Genomic DNA, 20469 nt, shown 5'->3' with positions numbered 1-20469 from the left:
GCTCTGCTGCGGTATGGCCGCTGCGGCCGCTATGCTTTGGGGGGGGAGGGGGCAAGGGGGACCCCACCCACGCCAGAAGCGAATAGGAGGTAGGGGTGTGTGTGTGTGTGTGTGTGTGTGTGTGTGTGTGTGTGTGTGTGGTGTGCAGCTTCCTGGAAGAGAGGGGTGTGCGGCCAGGCTTCGTAGGCTGCTGTGGATGACGTTCAAGGGCACTGAGTGAGGAGAGACCTACCCCACCCCCCCGCGCCCATGGTGATCGCTCAAACAGAGTGAAAACTGATCACACCTCCCCTTCCCCCCAGCCCGCCCCGCGCCCAGGTTCCAGGACCTGGAACCCGGAGCCGCCTCCACCCCGAGGATGGTTGGACAGCTCCGATGATCAACAAGGCCTGCCCCCAACCTGGACTCGGCATTTCCACATCCAACTGCAGCCCTTCCACACCGGGCTGGAGAGGGGGCTCTGAGGTCGCTAGCGTCTCTAAGCTCCCTTCCTCCTCGCGGGGTGGAGGGGGCCCCCAGACCTCGGATGCTCCCCGGGACTCGGAACCCACATTCTGTGCCGGCCTCTCGTCGGCCAGCAGAGGGCGCACGTGCCCAGGTCCCACAGGCAGAGTTTGGGTGATGAGTTCTGAAAACAAGATGGAAGGGGGGTGGGTGTGGGAGGGTGTTTGAGAACCAAAGAATCTTAGGCCATCGTTTTGCAATTCCAGGGTCTCTTGTCCCCATTGGCACAGAGCCCTGTGCTGTGAATACCACCTATTTCAGGGCCCAGCCATCATCTCTCAGAGGGGCACAGGAATGGGACAGAGAAGCAAGAGCAACACTGGCTTATCGAGGAGGGGCCTCTGCCTGGGCGGAGGTACAGAATGGAGGCTCTACTGAGCCTCCACAGCGCTAGGAGGAACCAAGCAAGCACCCTGTGGGAGGAAAGGGGAACAACAATAAAAAGCTGAGGATTGGGGGAAGTATGTTTAGATTGGTCCTTTTCCAGACTTACTAGTAGATCATATCCAGTCACAGCCCAACCCTCTCCCATCCTGCTGCTCTTTTGGCAATGTGATGGTACCAGTCCTCCCACCCAGCCATGGAGTTCAGTAGAGGCTGGCCCTGTGACTTGCTTTGACTAAAAGGATGCTGTTTCGTGGATGCTGTGTTGTGGTTTCAAACTTAAGCCTTAAGAGGCCTTGCAGATTCCATTTTTGCTGTCTTGAGAGCCACCTAAATTTGTGTGGACTATTCTGCTAGAGATGCTTCATGGTCAGAAAGGCTCTGTAGAGCCCATAGAGGGGTTGGGGTGTAACTCAGTGGTACAGCCTGATCTGGGAACTGGTGACTCATGCCTGTAATCCTAGCTCCTCAGGAAGCTGAGATCTGAGTGTCATGGTTTGAAGCCAGTCTGGGAAGAAAAGTCAGTGAGACTCTTATCTCCAGTTAACCACCAGCAAACCAGAAGTGGTACTGTGGCTCAAAGTGCTAGAGCACTAGCCTTGAGTAAAAAAAACCTCAAGGACAACACCCAGGCCCTGAGTTCAAGCCCCATGACTAACCAAAAAAGAAAAAAATGTGCAGCCTATGCTGGATTCAGTCCTCAGCATTAAGAGGATAAAAGGGGGAAGGGAGTGGGAGGGAGAAAGGGGTCTGGGAAGTTGGCAGAGTGGTAGAGTGCTTGCCTCACATGCATGAGGCCCTGAGTTCCATTCCTCAGCACCACATAAGGAGAAAAAAGCCAGAAGTGGCACTGTGGCTCAAGTGGTAGAGCGCTAGCCTTGAGCTGAAGAGCTGAGGGACAGTGCCCAGGCCCAGAGTTCAGCCCCCATGATCGACAAATAAATAAATAAACAAACAAACAAATAAATTAGAGGGAGAAGGAAAGGAGGAAGCAAAGGAGAAGGAAGAGGAGGAGGAAGCAGCCCAATGTGTTTAAGACTTTCACCGTTATGACAAAACACTTGCTACAGCTTAAAAGAAGCAAAGGTTTATTTTGACTCATGGTTTCAGATGCTTCCATCTATGGCTGGCTGGCTTTATGGCTTTCAGGCCTGTGTCAAGGCCTGGATGGAGGAGCCTTTGCTGGCTGTGGTTATATGCAATGTTAAGCAGAGTGGCTTTGGGTAGAATGTCTCTGAGCAGAAGGAGCTAACCAGCAGATAAAGACGGGAAAGATGAGCTGAGTGCAGGAGAGGGTCTGTGAAAGAAACCATGCTTTCCATCTTTCCCTCTAGCAGCTGAAAGCATGGAAGAAGCCCATCTGGAAGGACAATAGGTTGCAGAGAGATAATCGAAGCAGAAAGAGAGATGTTGCCACAGTGACCTTCTGGGTCTAGCAGGGCCTGACATTCTTAATGATGTGAACCCAAAGTCACTTTGTTTTCTTAAGCTTGTTAGAGTTAGGTTTTGCCCACTTATAACCCAGTCCTGCCTAATCCATTTCCTTTTACTCACGATGACACGAGTGAGCCTCTGTTTCTTGTTATCAAATTATCTTGCCCTGATTCACAGTTTAGAACTTCTAAGAATGTTCCCTAGACTCCCTTTGGAAGAAATCAATGATACTCAACGGTTCTTTCCACCCTTCGGAGGTTTTTGCCATCCCCTCTGACTTGCTGGTTGTTCCTTGATAGCTGGTTAGATTCAGGGTTCCTGAACCTAATGGCTCTGCATTTCTAGGTTCTAATCAATACTTTCAGTCTATGTCCAACATTTCTTCAGATGAATAAGTCAAGAGCAGCCCCTTTGCCTTTGAGCTTGCCTGGACAGCACTGCCGCAGCATTCTTGGCCCTGTTGACTTATATTTAGTAAACCCTTGAGCACATGCTGCCTTCTTCTTATAGCTTGGCCCTTGACCAGAATATAATAGTGGTGATATGAGCTGGAGACCCATCTTTCTTGTGGCAGGTGAAAGAACATGGAAGAAGTAGAGGCAGAGGGAGGGAGGAAGAGAAAGAAAGAAAGAGTGGCTGGCATGTAACTCAGTGGCAAAGCACTTGTCTAACAACTACAACATCCTGGGTTCGATCTCTAGTACCAAAAAAGACAAAAAAAATTAGAGGAGAGAGAGACAGAGAGACAGAGAGACGGAGAAACAGAGAGAATAAAAATGAATGACTCATTCCCATGACTGAGAAAACACAATAAGCAATGGCTTTGGTGGTAGGAGATGTCCTGAGTTTAAGTTCCAGATTTACTATTCTATGAGCCTTCCTTTCTTTGTCTAAATGGACAAACAAGAACAACAACAACAACAACAAAACCCCCACGATGCTCGATATAGTGGTGCATACCTGTAATGCCAGCATCCGAAAGGCTGAGGCAGGAAAATGGAGAATTTAAAGCCAATCTGGGCTACATTGTCTTAAAAATGAAGGCAGGGGGTGGGAGGACAATAAGGAAACACACAAGAAGGCTTGTTGACTATAGTGGACTATAAATCTGAGAGGCCTGCTGTTGGAGGGTTGTGAAAGCTTCATTGAGAAAATCACTGAGGCAAGGGAAAAGATAGTTCAGGAAAGGGAAATGATTTGTGTCTGAAGACAAGCCCAAGAGCCTCTGTAACAAAACAAGGGAGATTAATTTGGGGTAGCTCAAGTGCAGAGTGCAGAAGGAGAATGGGAGCAGAATGAGGCAGAATGAGGCTCCTGAGGTTAGCTGGTGCCAGATTGTGCAGGACCTTGAGGGTCATTAAAGGCCTAGGTCATCCTGGAAGAAAAGGGAGCCCTTGAAGAGGCTGACATGGTCAGCCTGGCTTGTTAACGGCAGGTGGAGGAGGCGGAGGGCACGGAGGGCATTACTGAAAGCAGGAAGTGACTTACTTGGCTGAGTGAGAGATTGTGAGGGACTTGGGGAGAAGGCAACACAGTACCTTTGCACGCCAAGATAGACAGGGGGTAAGACTTCCCATTCTTTCCCACCTTCCCCACCTTCCCCCTCCCCCCCCCCCCCCCACACAGGGCTTCAGCTGGGAACAGAAGCCCAACTTCTCAGGCTTCTGAGTCACCTCCTCAGGTTCATGGTTACCCAGAGGCCAAGTTAGTCTCTTCTGTCCTAATTGCTTCCTGCCAAGTGAGCCGCTCCCTCCCAGTGTCCTTGAGGAAATCCTTGTCAAAGCAATAGAGCATTTCAGAAGGAAACAGGAACCTCCAGCAAACCCTGCCCCGAACTTCTTGCATATACCACACACACACACACACACACACACACACACACACACACACACACACACACACACACACACACACACACACACACACACACACACACACACACACACACACCACACACACACACGAACTCAGGGCCTGAGCACTGTTCCTGAAGTTTTCCCGAACTTCTTGCATATACGCATGTGACACACACACACACACACACACACACACACACACACACACACACACGAACTCAGGGCCTGAGCACTGTTCCTGAAGTTTTCCCGAACTTCTTGCATATACGCATACGCATATGACACACACACACACACACACACACACACACACACACACACACACACACACACACACACACACACACACGAACTCAGGGCCTGAGCACTGTTCCTGAAGTTTTCCCGAACTTCTTGCATATACGCATGTGACACACACACACACACACACACACACACACACACACACACACACACACACGAACTCAGGGCCTGAGCACTGTTCCTGAAGTTTTTTTGCTCAAGGCTAATACGCTACCACTTAAGCCACAGCTCCACTTCATTTTTGGAAGTTAATTGGAGATCAGAGTCTCTTGGACTTTCCTGCCTGGGCTGGCTTTGAGCTGTGATCCTCAAAACTTAGCCTTCTGAGTAGCTAGGATAACAGGTGTGAGCTACCATGCCTGGTGAGGTGCACTTTATCACTAACTCTTACTCTCAAGTTTGGGTCAATTTAGAGGATCTCAGGATTAGCAGTGGGTTCCTGTGGATTGAAACATTGTACTACAGTACTTGACCAGCCAGGCAAGATGGGGTTGAAAGTTACTTACTAAATTTACTATGCTGGGCTGTGGTTGTACAGAAGTAGGAGGTATATTTTGCTAATTAGTATGAAGAGGCTATCCACTACTTAGCCACATACTTATGGGGCTTCTCAGAAGGATGTGTTTTCCATCTGGGCAAAGGACAACATATGTACCCTGCTCCTAGCCTTCTTTCACACTGACCGTTGGCTGCTGACTTGAGCTCTTGGGATGCCCCCCTCCCTCCCTCCCTCCCTCCCTCCCTCCCTCCCTCCCTCCCTCCCTCCCTCTCTCTCTCTCTCTCTCTCTCTCTCTCTCTCTCTCTCTCCCTCTCTCTCTTTTGTTGGTCATGGGGCTTGAACTCTGGGCCTGAATGCTGTCCCTCAGCTCTTCAGCTCAAGGCTAGTGCTCTACCACTTGAGCTACAGCACCACTTCTGGTTTTCTGGTGGTTTATTGGAGATAAGAGTTTCATGGACTTTCCTGCCCAGTCTGGCTTTGAACCACAATCCTCAGATCTCAGCCTCCTGAGTAGCTAGGATTACAGGCGTGAGCCACCGGCGCCCGGCTGATGCTTTTCTCTTGAAAGAGAGGGCATAAAGTCCCAGCAGGTGCCCGGTTAGCTTCCTTCTGGAGAAAGTGTGCTGATCACAGGCTGCACATATCATTGTCTGATCTGGACTCAGATTGTTTCCACACCACCACCCCCCTCCTGCCCCTGCACCATACTAAACCTTGAACTCAGCATTTCACTCTTTCCTAGTTAATTCACTCGTGACTATCATGACTAGTGCTCTACCACTCAAGCCACACCTCTACTTCCAGCTTTTTGCTGGTTAATTGGAGATATGCATCTCTCAGATTTTTCTTTCCTGGTTGGCTTCAAACCTTAATCCTCAGATCTATCTCAGGTATGAGCCACTGGTGCTCAGCATTGCCTTAAGATCACTATATTAAGGAAAGACACCAACCTAGCTCCCTTTGGCCCCTGAAAATAAGTTAAACCAAGTAGGTCCTTTGTCTCAGGAATTGGAACTAAGAACCACGTCTGGTAATGCACACTCATCCTAGCACTCAGGAGGTTAAGGTAGGAGGATCCTAAGTTAAAGGCCAGTCTGGGCTGTATGGGAAAACCTTGTCTCAGGAGAGGAGTAAAAGAAGGAAAAAGAGGGGCTGGGAATGTGGCTTAGTGGTAGAGTGTTTGCCTAGCATGCAGGAAGCCCTGGGTTCAACTCCTCAGTACCACATAAACAGAAAAAGCCAGAAGTGGTGCTGTGGCTCAAGTGGTAGAGCACTAGCCTTGAGCAAAAGAAGCTCAGGGACAGTGAGCAGGTCCTGAGTTTCAAGCTCCAGGACTGGTTAAAAAAAAGGAGGAGGAGGAGGAAGAAGATGAGAGAGATGAGACAGAGGGGAGATGCCAGTCACTGATGCGTCTTGATGCAGAGTTGGAGGGATAGCCACCTTATTCAGTGAGAACAAGGAGTCTGAAGGTGGGGAGGAAGTGGAACTGTGGCTCTATGGCAAAATACCAGCCTTGAGTGGGAAAAGCCAAACAAGAGAGGACCTGAGTTCAAGACCCAGTGCCAGCACCAGCATGCACGTGCACGCACATGTGTGTACACACAGGGACCAGGAAAAAGAGCCCATCCTGTCCTGTGGGCCCAGATGTGAGAAGGGAGAGGCTTAATTCCAGTTATTGAAGCTCAATCATTTTTTAGTTTCTGTCCCTTGTGATTTACTCTCTTTAACTAGATTTAGTTCCTGCATGTGACCAGAGTCTCTGCCAGAACAAGGACCTTGGCTGAAAGGTTCCTGAGATGCCCCTGGGGCTCTTCTCCCTTTCTCCTCCCCAGCCCTAGCCCAGATGAGGGAAGAGCAGGAGTCCACGGCACAGTCACACCTTTTATTCATTGTCAGTGGGAAAAATAAACCACACCACACAGCACAGGGTTGAACAGTGAGGACAGTCACTGTGGGCACAGCCAGAAGCAGCATGTCTAGAGGGGATGGGAGGCTACACTGGGGAACTCATGGTGAATCAGATACCTCCTCTGCCATCCAGCCCCTCTCCCTCCCCAAGCTGCTTAGAAGGCCCTGGGGCTGGCCAGCCTCCACCAAGCAGAAATGAATCCCAGGAGTCCCCACCTTGCCTCCACAATCTGGCAAAGATAAAAAGAAAACAACATTTCAGAAAGAAAAGTCTCATATTTTTCTGAGGCTTTTAAATTGACACTGTGAATTATTTCTTTCTTTAAGAACAATGAATAAAAGATGTAAGAAATGAATTCTTGTTCCCCCTACAGGGAACGCTAAAGTCAACACAAAGCCTCACCCAGGGTGGATCTTCAGGAAATAGTTGTTGCTTTAATAACTTTTTGTGTAAAAATATTTACAGTGTCAGCTTGCTCTCCTGCCTAGGAAGACCAGCTTCTTCCCTTCTGATCTCTTTCATTTTTTCCTCCTATCCCACCCCTACCTTCTCTCTCTACAGCAGGATGAATTTCCACCTCTAGGGACTCTGTCTTAATTGCCAAGGGAAAAAAAGGATTTGATCCCTTTGCTTATGAATTTACTTCTTCTTAATTTTTGATTTAAAGGTAAGTTAAATAAGCTCTATACTATAGCTCTGAGGACTGCAATAGCTCTTGAAGTAGCCTATGCTGATTATTTTTAGAAATAAGAAATAAGAAGCTTCTTAGCCCAAAAGGATGAATGAGGGAAGAATATGTCAGAAGGCAGAGTCTAGAGCCTTACAAACCAGAGATGCTATAAGAAGATACTGGATTTCAAAGATGTCAATGATTCAACTGTCTGTATATTGTGTGTGTGTGTGTGGTGTAAGTCATGCATAAATCTGTACTAACAGTGTTTTTAAGTCTGGGGCAGGGTAGGACGCATGTCTTTCTTCTCCAGGTGAAGCCAGTGCTCTACCAAATGGACTCCTAAGCCGATACTCCTTGGGACACTCAGGAGAATGTGGGAGCAAAACTGGTGGCTCTTTTCATCAGGAAAAATGAAGCCCCAGTTCCTGGTCTGGCAATATGTGTTTGTTCTGCTGGGCTGAGCATGGCATGAGACCCTTTGCCTGACCAGCAAATCTCACCCCTGGATATATCCAAAAACTGGAATGGTCAGACATGCTTTCCTAGACAGGGTTTACTTGCTGGCTTGTAAAGATCTAGTTCTCTTAGGGGAAAAAAATGGTGGTAAAGACAGTGAAAGATCCTTCTGGGTTCTCAATCAGATCCAGGGTACTGCTCCCAGGAGAGCATTGACCCATTAGCAGAACTGTCTAGAAGCAGAAAACAGGATGCTTGAAAATGTAGGGACTTTACCTAAGCTCCTCCTCCTGTATGGAAGACCATAGCCTCACGTACTTCTCAGCAGGATATTTCAAAAGGCAAAAGCCAACTTGGCTTGTCCCACAGTCAACCTCAGCACAAATCAAACACAAAATGAGCAGAGCAAAGAAGGATTTCCCTTCTCTTATTCTCTTAAAGAGCCTTGGGTTCAAGTCTTGGCATTGTCCCACCTCCTGGCTGTGTACTCTTGCACAAGGGATTCCATCTCTCTGAACCTCAAGATCCAAGTCAAGAGAAAAGGCATGAAAACTCCATCTCCCAGAGCTGTGAAGACAGACTAAGATGGAATAGATGGCAAGCCATTGAAAGCCAAGGAATTCTGTGTGATTGTACATTAGGCAAGATTCAATCTTTATGGGAAAGGAGCCCCACTTGGTGAAAAGCCTTCCATCAGAAGGTCCAGGTCCCAGCTGAGCCAGGATGTGGAACACTTATGGATGCTAACTGTGGTGCTGACTGATAGCACATGACATGCCTTGCCTAAGAGCAATGGAACATCCTACAAAGCATGGATAAATGCCTGCTGGTTACTGCCTGAGAATGTGAACTCTCCAGCCTCACCGTGTGTCTTGGTCACAGGCAGGACAGGCCACAAGAAAGATGGTCCAATAGAGCTTGGGACCAGAGGATCTGCGGAGAGGTAGGACAGGTGAGCATTTAAGCACTAAGTGGCAAACAGCATCTCTCTTCTGCAGATGCCATTCCCACTGCTTTGCAATCATTCCCTTACTCTTACCCTGGGCCGACAGCACCTAGATACAAGACTGTGTGCACTTGCACTTGCAAAGGAAGTCAACTGTCACTGCACATCAACGCTATTTTTTAAATCACAAGTACAGAAGAAAAAGGAAAATGAATGACTTAAAGAAGCAAGATCCCGCCCCTCCCCGACCCCCCGCCCAGCAGTCAGAGCATGCAGCTGTATAGCTCAGATCCCAAATCAAAAAGCAATGCTTAGAGAGTAATATATAGGATTGCAGGGGGCTTTAACAAAAGCCTTTTAAATGGACATGCCCAGTACATTCTTAGGGATTGGTCCAACAAATGCAGCCTGAAAGCCTAAACAGTGGTCCTGGCCTGGTGATCCTTTTCTTCTAGCTCCTTCTGCATCTGAAGCAGTGAAAGAACAAGTCTATCCCTGAAACTAAACAATGCACAGAAACAAATCACCAAGCCCACCAAGATGGGCTTGTCTCACTCTTGGCAAACCTGTTGTTTCTGCCTCTGAAGTTTGTTATCTGACCTGAGTAAGTGCAATATAGAGAGTTGCTTGCTGAATTGAAGAAGATAATAAATGACAGAAGCAGCAGAAGCAGCAAAAACTGCTAATGGTGTCAGCTCAGGACTTAGCCTGACAAGAAAAAAGGAGATATCTGTTAAGCCTGGTGAGATTTTTTTTCCCCTTTGGATCCCAGCTTTCCCCCCTCCCCCCCGATAATTAGCATTTAATCCTTTTTTTTAAAAAATAAGAAACCAAGTGATAAAGAGAAAATTTTAATCTAATAAAATGACTTTAGCTCTTTTAGAGGGTGCTAAAAAAATAAGTATTACATAAAATTGCTTTCCCTCCCCCCCTAAAACTTCCACTCACACAACACCTAAACTTCCAAGTGCATTTCATTTCATTTTCCTTCAGCTGGACAAAGCAACAGCGACCTGAACCAGCCAGCCTGACAATACCCTCTCTTCAGCTGCGCTGACAGCCCTGTTGAGACCCACTGGAAGTTGTCCTATTACGTCCATGAACTTCCACCAGGCACAGTATGTAGCTTGTAAAATGACCATGTTCTTACCACCTTGAAGGTGCCTGGCATCGAACAAGTGTTCAAAAATCCTTAGCTGAAGAAAGGAATGAATAATTGCTCCAAAGGCTGGGTCCAGAGAGGCCAGGTAGAGTGGAAGGGGCAGGGCACAGACCACCTAAAAGAGATCGGAGTCCTTAGGAGAGGACAGACCGGATTTGGTTCTTTGACTGGGACCTATGGAACCACAGAAGCATGATCAAGAGCATTTCAAACCTAGACTCTAGCCCTCTCCTCCTTAACCCTACTTCTTGGGGCGAAAGCCAACTCCCCTATATCTGACAGGTGTTGGTTTGGAGGTCAAGATTGAGGGGTAGGGTGAGATGACAGGCTAGCTGATGACCTGTCTCTTTTGTGGGTTGAGGTGGTCCCTCATGGAACTTGACTGTAGGGAGTAAGGCAAAGAAGGGGATGGGCTAGAGAATGAGGCTGGAGTGCCCCTCCTTCTGGGGAAAGGCCAACCAGAGAGGGCATCAGGTTGGGAAGTGACCATGCCCCTCCTGGCCAGGGGCCCTGCCCCTCACCAGCTTCTACTTCTGCATGTCACATTGCAGCAGCAATACAATGGATGGGTCACTTTTGGCTGCCTCCTTGAATTCCTCCAGGGTAATCTGGTCATCCTTGTCCTGATCCATCTTCTTAAAGATCTTGTCCACACGCTGCTGGGGTGTGAGCCCATCCTGGTTCATGCGCATCATGATCACGGTACCCACCATCTTGTAGATAGCCTGGTGGGGCAAGGAAGTGGGGTGTGAGCAAAAGGCAGTGGATAAAAAGATCTGGGGTGGGAGGAATACCAGGAGGTGGTGAGGATACTGGAAGGTGATATATGGTAATTAAGACTGGCTATTTAATGAGTGCATTGAATTAATCAAGTCTCAAGCCCAAGTCTTCACTCCTTGCCTTCTCTTCCTCTGGCATTCCCTCTCAATAAGCAACAACTTCATTCTGCTATTGTTCTGACTGAAACCTCATGTCATTTGCGGGGAGGGGTTATCTCACTATGTATACAGTCCAGGCTAGCTTAGAATGCCCCATGCTCTGGTCTCAACCTCCCAAGTGCTGAGATTACAGATAGGCACCACCATGGCCTATTCTCTTGCCATTCTTGTCTCCCCCACCATCTTACCATCCACTTATCAGCTTTAACTTTGCAGTAGATCCCATAGCCACCTGCTTCCTACCACTTCAATAGCTTATTCACTATCTCAGCCTCTACCAGCTTTGACCTGCACTGTGATGTAAGTTTCCTCACTGGTCCTCCTGCATCTGCAGTGCTCCCTCCCTGCAGTCATCTATTCATACCCAGATAAGTTCAAAGCCTCCTCCCCAGGCTGAGATGCTGAGTGATGGGGCTCCTGGCTCCCTACCAAACCAGGTTGGGGACACTCTCTTCTATTCCCCTTGCCTTAGGGCCCTCCTTGAACCCTGCAAACTCAATCTCCAGCATTTATGCGTCCTCTAATCGCATCTAGGGTTAGCTCCCTCACCTTATTAAAGCTGATCCTCATTTCCACCTTATATAAAATTATTTTTCCTCCATCACTCACTCTCCCCTCCCCTCATTTATTTTTCTATTGCCTGCCAAGGCATGGGATTATTTCTTTCTCAGAAAGAATGATGAAAGCAGGAACTTTAAACAATGTCCTACACATCAAAGTCAACACTTGCCTTTTCTTTTCCTTTCATCCCTTTCTCTCTCTCTCTCTCTCTCTCTCTCTCTCTCTCTCTCTCTCTCTCTCTCTCTCATCTGTGTGTTTGTGTGTGTGTGTGTGTGTGTGTGTGTGTGTGTGTGTATGTGTGTGTGTTCTAGTACTGAGGCTTGAACTCAGGGCCTGGGCACTATCCCTTAGCTTTTTTCTCAAGGCTGTCCCTCTACCACTTGAGCCACACCTCTATTTCTAGCTTTTTGCTGGTTAGAGATAACCCTCACAGACTTTTCTGCCTTGGCTGTTTTTGAACTCTGATCCTTTATATCTCAGCCTCCTAAGTAGCTAGGATTACAGGCATGAGCCACTGGTGTCTGGCCAATACTTATTTCTAGAGTTTCCTGAACTGGTACACTTGGGCTCTGGAATCAGCTCCCTTGATTTAAATCAACCTCTACTTCTTATCCTTTCCTCATCTGAGAAATAGGGTTTTTGACCGTGTCTACCCCAGGGGAAAAACACTGAGCAGTGGGCCTGCATTTGGATCCTAGGAGCTGGTGTATGGGGAAGAGCTCAGGAGCAGCCAGGAGGCTCCCAGAATCCCAGGGGACAGGGGCAGCCACCATGTCCTGGCAGGCCCCGATTCCTACCGCACCTCAATGATCTCCAGCATCTCCAGGCGCGTGATGCGCCCGTCCCCATCCAGGTCGTACATCTCAAAAGCCCAGTTAAGTTTCTGCTCGAAGCTGCCCCGGGAGGTGACAGACAGGGCACAGATGAACTCCCGGAAGTCGATGGTGCCATCTCCATTCTTGTCGAAGGTGCGGAAGGCGTGCTGGGCAAACTTGGAGGCATCGCCGTAGGGGAAGAACTGAGGCAAGCATGGGCAGTTGGGGTGAAGCTGCAACCTCACCACCCCCCTCATCCTCCTGCAGTGCCTCCGCCTCCCTGTCCCATGGTGGCACCTGGATACCCCAGGACCCTGCTGCGCACCTTGATGTACAGCTGCTGGAACTCCTCGAGGTTGAGGATGCCGCTGGGGCAGTCCTTCAGGAAGCCCTTATACCACTGCTTCAGCTCCTGCTCGCTGAACTCCGTGTTCTGAACCAGGTCCTCCAGCACCTCAGGGGCCAGCTTGCTATTGGTCTTCCCCATTGCAGGGCCTGGAGACAGGGAGCTCCCTCAACAAGGCCCAGAGCAAATTCCTGTCTCAATAGTGGTTCCCCAAGTCCCCCTCTTCCCCTTCCTCCACCTCTCCTAGTGAGCTGATGCTCACATCACCAGAATCCCTCCTTCCAGATCTCCTCTTCTGGGTTCCCACCCAGACAAGACTCTCCACTGCTAAGCAGGGCACTTTTTCCCTCACCCACCTCCTTCCACAGAAATCAGCCTTGCCTCTCCCCATACATAAGACAGTCCATCCCTTCTCAAGACACTCCCCCAAAACAGGGCCTCTCCTCACAACATCCTGCTGCCCAGAACAGACCCCCTCCTCACAGGAGATGATGCCCAGCACCCTCTCGGTGACTAGTGCTGCAGCATACCCCTTCATCCTCTTCTCTCCTCTACTTTCCTCAGGTTCTACAATTCTACACTCAGCCCCCTCCTTCCTAGCTAGGCTCTACTCATACCAGGAACCGAAGGCAGAAGGTTCCTCAGGCATTCCTAAGATACTGTCTCTCAAGTTCTTTCAAGGCTTTCCAGGGCTGCTCCAGCAGGAAGCTCTCCTTTATCTAAGTAGAAATCTTAACCTGGAGCACTGATGACCCTGATTACATTCTGCTTTTCATTAACTCATTAACTCCCTGAGCATCTATTGAGGCCCACTATAAGTGTGTTTGCTAGGGGTGACGATAAAGTTAATACAAGCCAATACAATAACTCATCTTTGGTCCCAGGCAGAGGACTGACTACAAAGGGCCTTCCACCCAGGCCAAGGAGATCGGACTTCACCCATAGGAACAGAACCTCCAGGTTCTGTTCAAAGCAAGGGCTTTGATGCTAGAGTTCATTCCACTACACTTACAAAGTGCTTACAGGATCTGGGTGCTGGGATTATTTCTTTGGCTACTTGGAAAGGAGGAAGTGGGTAAAATAGTGAGGGGCTGCTAAATGTTTCAGTTGCCAGGTGATCCTGTTCAGACTGGGTTGTGGATGGACTAGGCATTAGGAGAGGGCACTGGCAGAACTTGATGACTAGATCTAGGGGTAAGAGTGGCATAGGAGTCCAGATAGATGTCCTGATTTGGGCCTGAGTGGATGGAGGTGGTGTTATTGAAAAGGAGGCTTGGGGGCTGGGAAGGTGGCTCAGTGATAGAGCGCTTGCCTTGCATGCCTGAGGCCCTGGGTTCGATTCCTCAGCACCACATAAGAAAAAAGCCAGAAGTGGCACTGTGGCTCAAGTGAGAGCGCTAGCCTTGAGCTGAAGAGCTGAGGGACAGCACCCAGGCCCAGAGTTCAGGCCCCACGACCGGACCCCCCCCCAAAAAAAAAGAAGAAAAGGAGGCTTGGGAGAAGATCACCATTACTGGAATGGGAGCCTACCAAGTGGCCTTTGCCAGAAGAAACATTTTCTGAAGGTGGTACTGGCTAGAAAGACAAGAGGCTGGATGGACACTCTTACTTGCCCCCACAGAGTTTGATTTTCCAGGACACCTGGGAGGTGTCTTTGATTGACCCTAGGCCAGTGGTGGCCACTAATCTTTATTACTGGCAACACCCTAAACCACGTGATTTGGGGTTGCTTGTTTCCATGTGCCTTAAGCTAAGTACAGGATATTGTATATCCCTGAGTCTTTCGTTCCTCCACAGGGCCTTGAGGAAGATCATGGAACTGTGCACTCAGACAATCAGGAATTTGATCCTCTTGCGAGAAGCCAGGGAGAGAGAAATATACCACCTTCAAGGACCTGGGGAAGAGGCAGGAGATAGGGTGTATCCCAGCTAGCCCCTCCCCAAGCCCAAGATTCTGTAGGCCCCGGGTATCTGCAAGGAAGCAGCAGAAGCGGGAGGCAGAGGTGGCTGATGGGGGAAGGCAGAGCCTCTCCTGCAGTGTCTTTTGTGGGATGTGCCTGCGTGTCTGCATGAAGGGCTGGGTCTGTGTGTGGGAGGGTGTCAGAGTGTGAGGCTGCAAATCTGTCAGCATGCACACGTCTGTGTGTGTCGTGGTGTCTGTGTGGCCCTCTCTTTTTACCCCCGTTCTCCTCCCTGCCCTACTCTGTCTTCCTCACACTTTGTTTCCTGGGGCCTTCACCTGTTACCGGTCCCTATTTGGTCCCAGCCCCCTCCACTTTCTCCTTATCTCCATTATTGCTCTTAGTAACAAGGTCAAAGTCAGCAGTGCCCTTGGAGCATATTATTTTAGTGAAAACTGAAGTGGAAAGAAAGGAGAACAGTGGCTTGGAGGTACCCAGAAGGTCAGTAGAGGGGTCCTGATAATCACCAGGGTGAATCTCCGCCGCCTGCCTAGACAATCCTCTACACATCATGGCTACATTTTTTTAAACTGTTATGTTCAGCCCTGATGGCTGGTGATTGATTTATTTTGGTGTCGGTCCTGAGGCTTGAACTCAGGGTCAGGGTGCTGTCCCTGGGCTTTTGTGTTCAAAGCTAGCACTTTACCACTTGAGCCACAGCTCCACCCATGGCTACTCTTGCTTAGAAAAGTCTCTCTCCACCCACACCTGCCTGCTGGGAAAAAATAACTCTGATCTTCCTTTGGCCTTTGTGGGACCATTTTACTTGAGTACCAAGCCACGGTCTCTGATGCGTGTGCCCAGTGGCACCTCTAAATAAGCATGTGAGCAGCTAGGCTCACCCTCAACCTGGGACAATTTGCCTCCAACACCCCTTCATCTTCTCCCTCATCCCAGGAGCTGGACATATACATGTTCTTTTCCTTTTTCACTGTCCAAGTCCAACTTGCCATTGAATCCTGTAGTTTCTGTTGACAAATTCCTAGAACCTACACTATGTTTGTGGCCAAGGCACAGCTAGAGGGGCTGAAATCAAGGCAGGCCCAGGCCTATGGGGCTCATCTCCTTCACAGGAAGTGCCTTTCTTCTGATTCCTCTATTCCAAGGGGATTTATCCCTGCCCCTATTCCTGTCAACTACAGTGTTGGGTAGAGATGGTCATACTTGTCAGCCACCTGAAACTCCAGAATATTCTAGAATCTGATCTGAAGGTGCTATCTATCTAGTCTAGTCTAACTTCTCACTGCTCTCCTCATGGATACCTGTTCCTCCTCTCGAGTCAGTCTTCTCACAGTCAGAATGCACCTCACCTACCTGCTCAGCTAGTTTCCTTTCCTGCCCATTCCTTCTCTTCTGGTTGCTTATAATCAGTCTGATTAGTTAGCCAAGCAGCACAGCTCAAAACTTTGGGCACAGTTAAACCACATGGAACTCCCAAAATACATAGTTCTCTGACCCTCACTTGTTCTAGGATTCCAGCAGAGGCCTTTTCATTCAACCTCTGCCAGAGCCAGGGGTTCTCTAACTCTTTTTGCTCAATGGCAAAAGGAGCTTTCTTCTCCTAACAAGGCCCAGACTGCTTTCAAACATGTGGATAGTGAGAAAAGTGCTTGTGCCATTGTTTCTGAGTCTGCCCACTGGCTCCTTCTCTCCTTGGTGCCAGCACAGGAGCATCCTGCAGAAAGCCACAGTCAGAGCCTAGAACTCGGCCATGTTCAGTGAATGTCTCAAAGATTCCGTGTGAGGAGCAGTGTCTGCCCCCCCCCACACACACTTTGCTTTGTTTATCTGTGCTTCCTTTCTATCACAACCACTTCACAGACAATGGAATCAAGAGCCAGGGAAAGAAAGAGTTCACCCAAGGTCAACTAGAGTCCAGCAGCAACAAAAGGAAGGCCAGAATGTAGCTGGGGGCATGTTCTGTTGAAGTAGTAGCCTCTGGAGGGCTGTCCTCCCGCTGAGAAGGAGCTGACATTATACCATGCACAAAACCTCTGCTCTCTCTGCTCAAGGGGGTTTTCTAGAAGGTGCAAGGCTGTGGGCTTTGAGTGGAGAGGTAGCAGTGAGGGTGGGAGGGACTGAAAAAGGCAATAATCCCACACTCTCGCCCAGCTTCGGAGGAACTGGTGCTGAGGCAGTTGCCATGGTGACAACAGCTCCCTGGTCAAGAGATTTTCTTTTTCCTCTCCTCCCTTTGCTCTTCTCCAAGCAGCAGAAATAACAACCAGATCTTCTCCCCATCTTTAATGAGAGCAGGGTTGACAAAAGGTGAGCCCTGTTGACCACCTCTAACTTGGAGCATCTATACCAGGGTGGGTTGGTGGTCTAGGAGAGATGCCTAAGAACAGGAGCCTGAAGGAGGGGTGGCCTGTATCAAGGCCTGGATAAGAAGCAATGTTTCTTCACTGTGGGCTGAAACTCCCCTGGAGCCCCACTCTGAAATGTCCTAAAAGTTCAGAGCTCTGTCTTCCCATAAGCATTCAACCAGTGAGTGTGTCTGTATCGGAAGGCTGTGCATGACCATTTCATCCAGTTCTATACCATCCTGTCCAGCTCTCTTCCCCATTCACGAGGAACCAGAGAAGGAAAAGATGTGGCCAAAGCCAAATAGCCTCGGAGACAAAGATAAGATTTTCACCCACTTCTGTTTCCAGGCTTAGGCCACCTTAGAGAAAAGAACTATACTGTCCACATGGAGCTTTAGTACAATTCAGGGAGGAACAGCAGGAAGATGGGAGAGAGGGAGCAACTGGCACAAGAAGGTCAGAACAGTAAGGGTTAAAAGAGGTGGACTGGTGCTTTAGCAGTAAGAAGTGAAGGGGGGAGGAAGTAGGTGTGGAGGCTGGAACCTTGATAGCCACTAACAGGGTACATAGGTGGTCTGCTGGCTAGTTCCTGCTTTATCCTCTAGTCAGTACAAAAAGAGACCAAATTTGGGGTTCTGCCTAGCTGTGGGGTGTCTATGAGTTGAAATCTTTCAGTGGGAGGGGGGCTGTCATCCATCCCTCAGGTATGCTCTGAGTGTCAGCTTGAGGTGTGGGAAGTGGAGACAATGAAGTAGGACTGTCTTTGGAGGCCAAGGTCCCCTGTCCTGCCAACTGCTGGGGTGGGTGTGGGTTATCTGGGTGGGAGGATGCCTTGGCTGAGACTACCCATCTCCAAAGGCAACAGGAGGGAGGGGGAGTGATGTCTCCTCTAGCTCCAGCGGGCACTGTACCCTCAGGGGCGGGGGGGTGGTGGGGTGGGCGGGAGGAGAGCGTTGGTTGTTCTTACCTGTGTTGAGGCTAAGAAGGGGATTGTACCTTCTTCCCTGGACTTGGGGACCCTACCTGAAGTGGATGAAAACCCTGCCCAGGGACGGGGCCTCCAGATCCTGCTGTCTAGGACAGACCCAGAGTGGGGGGGAATGATGGAGCAAGGGCTAGGAGCTAAGGATTGGAAGTGGGGGGGGCGGGAGAGGGGACCTGGGTTCCGCCCTGCTGGGTTGCTCTTAGGATCCAGCCCCACCCGCGTTACCTGAGGCCGCTGGCCGGTTGCTGGACGGCTCCGAGCCTCGGCAGACCGCGGGGATGGAGCTGGCTCGCGGGCGGGAGGCTGTGCTCTACAAGGTCCGCGCCTGAGACGCCTCCCAGCTCTTGTATCACTATGTGCCTCTCACAGGCGACCGATTTGCATGAGCCCCGCCCCATCGCAGGGAGTTTGCTGTGGATTGGCTCCTCTGGTGCTGAGTGGCAGGCGCGCTTTCAGGTGGGGATGGGGCGGCCAGTGAGGCCCAGCCACAGGGGTGCTTCCCGCCCACCCTCCTAACCCTCCCGGAGTCTCCTGGACGTGGGGAGGACTGTCCCTCCCCACCCCCTCATCTTTCCCCCCAACTCTGAGACTCAGAGCTCCGGCCATGGTCTGGGGCAAAAAGTACCGATGACTGAAGTGGATTCACAAAAACAATCGCACCGTTACTATAGAAACGGAAGAACCACCGCCGAATCTCTAAGCCTTCCTTTCCTGGGTCCCAGCGGCGGTGGAGGAGGAAGAGGGGATGACTCACCACACGAGACCCCTGCACACCCATATCCCACCCGAAACTGGAGGGGGGGTGGCAGGGAGCTGCCGAGCGGGAGGGCGGGGGTGGGGTGGTCCACAGCTCGCGCGCGACAGCACCGGCCCACCCGCTTTCGCGTGCGCACAAGGCACAGCACCCCACCCCGACCTACCCACCCCCCACCTCGACCTACCCCGCGCTAGGTGTGGGCTCCCTCCAGCCCACACCTCCAGATGCCTTCTCAGGCAGACCTTGCCCTTCCTTCTCTAGGATCCCCAGTAGGCCTTTGGGGTTCTCCCCAGAACGATCCGTCTACCCACCCCCGGACCCCTCCATTTCCCATCCTCTCGCGTGGATGTCTCCTAGAGGGAGCTGGTCCCCAGCCGCCGCCAGACTCCAGCCTCGGATGTTGACACAAACCCGAGGCGGTTTACACTGAGCGGGTCTGGAAGGTTTCAGGGCCCCTGGAACACCTCCTCTAGGCAACTTGGGGTCTCCCCTAAGCCCTGCCCAGCCGCCAGGGCTGGGGTGGTGTCTGAGGGCTCCCAACCCAAGGCGATGATGGTAAGGGGAGTTTTAGGCCAAACTCTGGTGAAAGTGGAGCAGACGCCCCAGGATAGGCGGGGGGGGGGGGGGGGGGGAGGGGCGGGGTACCTGCAGATTGGTCCAATGGAATCAAGGATGCTGTAGAGCAGCGTAGGATTGGGCAGGGCCTTGGCTGTTAGAGATCAGCCCTGTTACCCAGGAAGGCCTGGCCTGGAAATCTGGTCCCAGAAACTCCTTGGAAAGCACACAGTGGTTGTCCCTCTTCTTTATGAACCCATCCCATTTTTCCTTGAACCCATTTTGCTGTTCCATTTTCCTTCCTGGTGACAAGGTATGTCTCCCCTTTGGGATCCTATCAGGGGATGACCCGTGGCACCCACCATTCCAGATGGGAAGCACATCCCTGACATTTTTTTTTTTTTTTGGGTCCGGTTGTGGGGCCTGAACTCTGGGTCTGGGCACTGTCCCTCAGCTCTTCAGCTCAGGGCTAGCTCTCTACCACTTGAGTTACAGCACCACTTCCAGCTTTTTTTTTTTTTTTTTTTTTTTTTTTTTTTTTTTTGCTTATGTGGTGCTGAGGAATCGAACCCAGGGCCTCAGGCATGCAAGGCAAGCGTTCTACCACTGAGCCACCTTCCCAGCCCATCCCTGACATTTTTGATTAGAGAGAGACTCATGAGAGAGAGAGATTTTTATGTGTCTGAAACTACGATTCGAACTCGTGTCTGACGCTTTTTGTCATTGGCTGGCCCTCTATCACCTGAACCACACCCGGAGAGACATGTTTGAAAGCCTAGCCTTCCTGAGCAGCTTCCCTGATCTGAGCCCTGGGGACAGAGATGGGGAAAAACTGTCATGCTTACGATTTCTAATCCAAAGCATAGCGTATGGGCTGCTGCAAACTGTATCTAAAACTGCAAATGGGAATGGTATTTTTGCTGGTGCTTCTACACAATACCCTGGGCAACACCTTTTCTCACTCTGGATCTCCCTGTCTCTAAAATGTGGGAGCTGGTACAGGAGAACCAGTGGAGAAGGGGGAAAATGTCAAGAAGAAGGATGAAGAAATTGTCACATGGGGTAGAGTGAGGTAGGCATGAATCAGATGGCTTCACTTAAGACTCCTGAGCCACTAAC

General features: G+C 50.1%; 1 protein-coding gene across 4 annotated transcripts; it reads right to left on the bottom strand.

The window, feature by feature from the left end:
* Window positions 1-6848: 6848 nt before the first annotated feature.
* Window positions 6849-18390, bottom strand: LOC138803485 (hippocalcin-like protein 4). 4 transcript variants are annotated; one of them, XM_069987576.1, is made up of 5 exons: window positions 18264-18388; window positions 12766-12935; window positions 12428-12643; window positions 10648-10851; window positions 6849-10241 (listed from the first exon to the last, which is right to left on the bottom strand). In XM_069987576.1, the coding sequence occupies exons 2-4, from the start codon at window positions 12925-12927 to the stop codon at window positions 10654-10656; spliced, it is 576 nt and encodes a 191-aa protein (XP_069843677.1). In that variant the 5' UTR covers window positions 12928-12935; window positions 18264-18388; the 3' UTR covers window positions 6849-10241; window positions 10648-10653. The 4 variants fall into 4 exon arrangements, with proteins under 4 accessions (XP_069843677.1, XP_069843676.1, XP_069843675.1 ...); XM_069987575.1 differs by having other exon boundaries at window positions 6849-10851; window positions 12766-12953; window positions 18264-18387; XM_069987574.1 differs by having other exon boundaries at window positions 6849-10851; window positions 18264-18387.
* Between the last annotated feature and the right edge of the window lie 2079 nt (window positions 18391-20469).

This window comes from Dipodomys merriami, unplaced genomic scaffold (assembly GCF_024711535.1).
Source record: "Dipodomys merriami isolate MVZ:Mamm:240054 unplaced genomic scaffold, mDipMer1.0.p SCAF_34, whole genome shotgun sequence".
Taxonomy (NCBI): Eukaryota; Metazoa; Chordata; class Mammalia; order Rodentia; family Heteromyidae; genus Dipodomys; species Dipodomys merriami.
Note: the sequence above shows the minus strand (reverse complement) of the source record. Positions and strands in the feature narration are given on the sequence as shown.

Bases quoted from the DNA above. Each gene is read 5' to 3' on its own strand.
- LOC138803485 (XM_069987576.1), bottom strand. From the start codon at position 12,927: ATGGGGAAGACCAATAGCAAGCTGGCCCCTGAGGTGCTGGAGGACCTG. The intron at 12,644-12,765 runs GTGCGCAGCAGG...TGCTTGCCTCAG, and splicing joins TCCAGCAGCTGTACATCAAG to TTCTTCCCCTACGGCGATGC. The intron at 10,852-12,427 runs GTGCGGTAGGAA...TTGCCCCACCAG, and splicing joins AGATGCTGGAGATCATTGAG to GCTATCTACAAGATGGTGGG.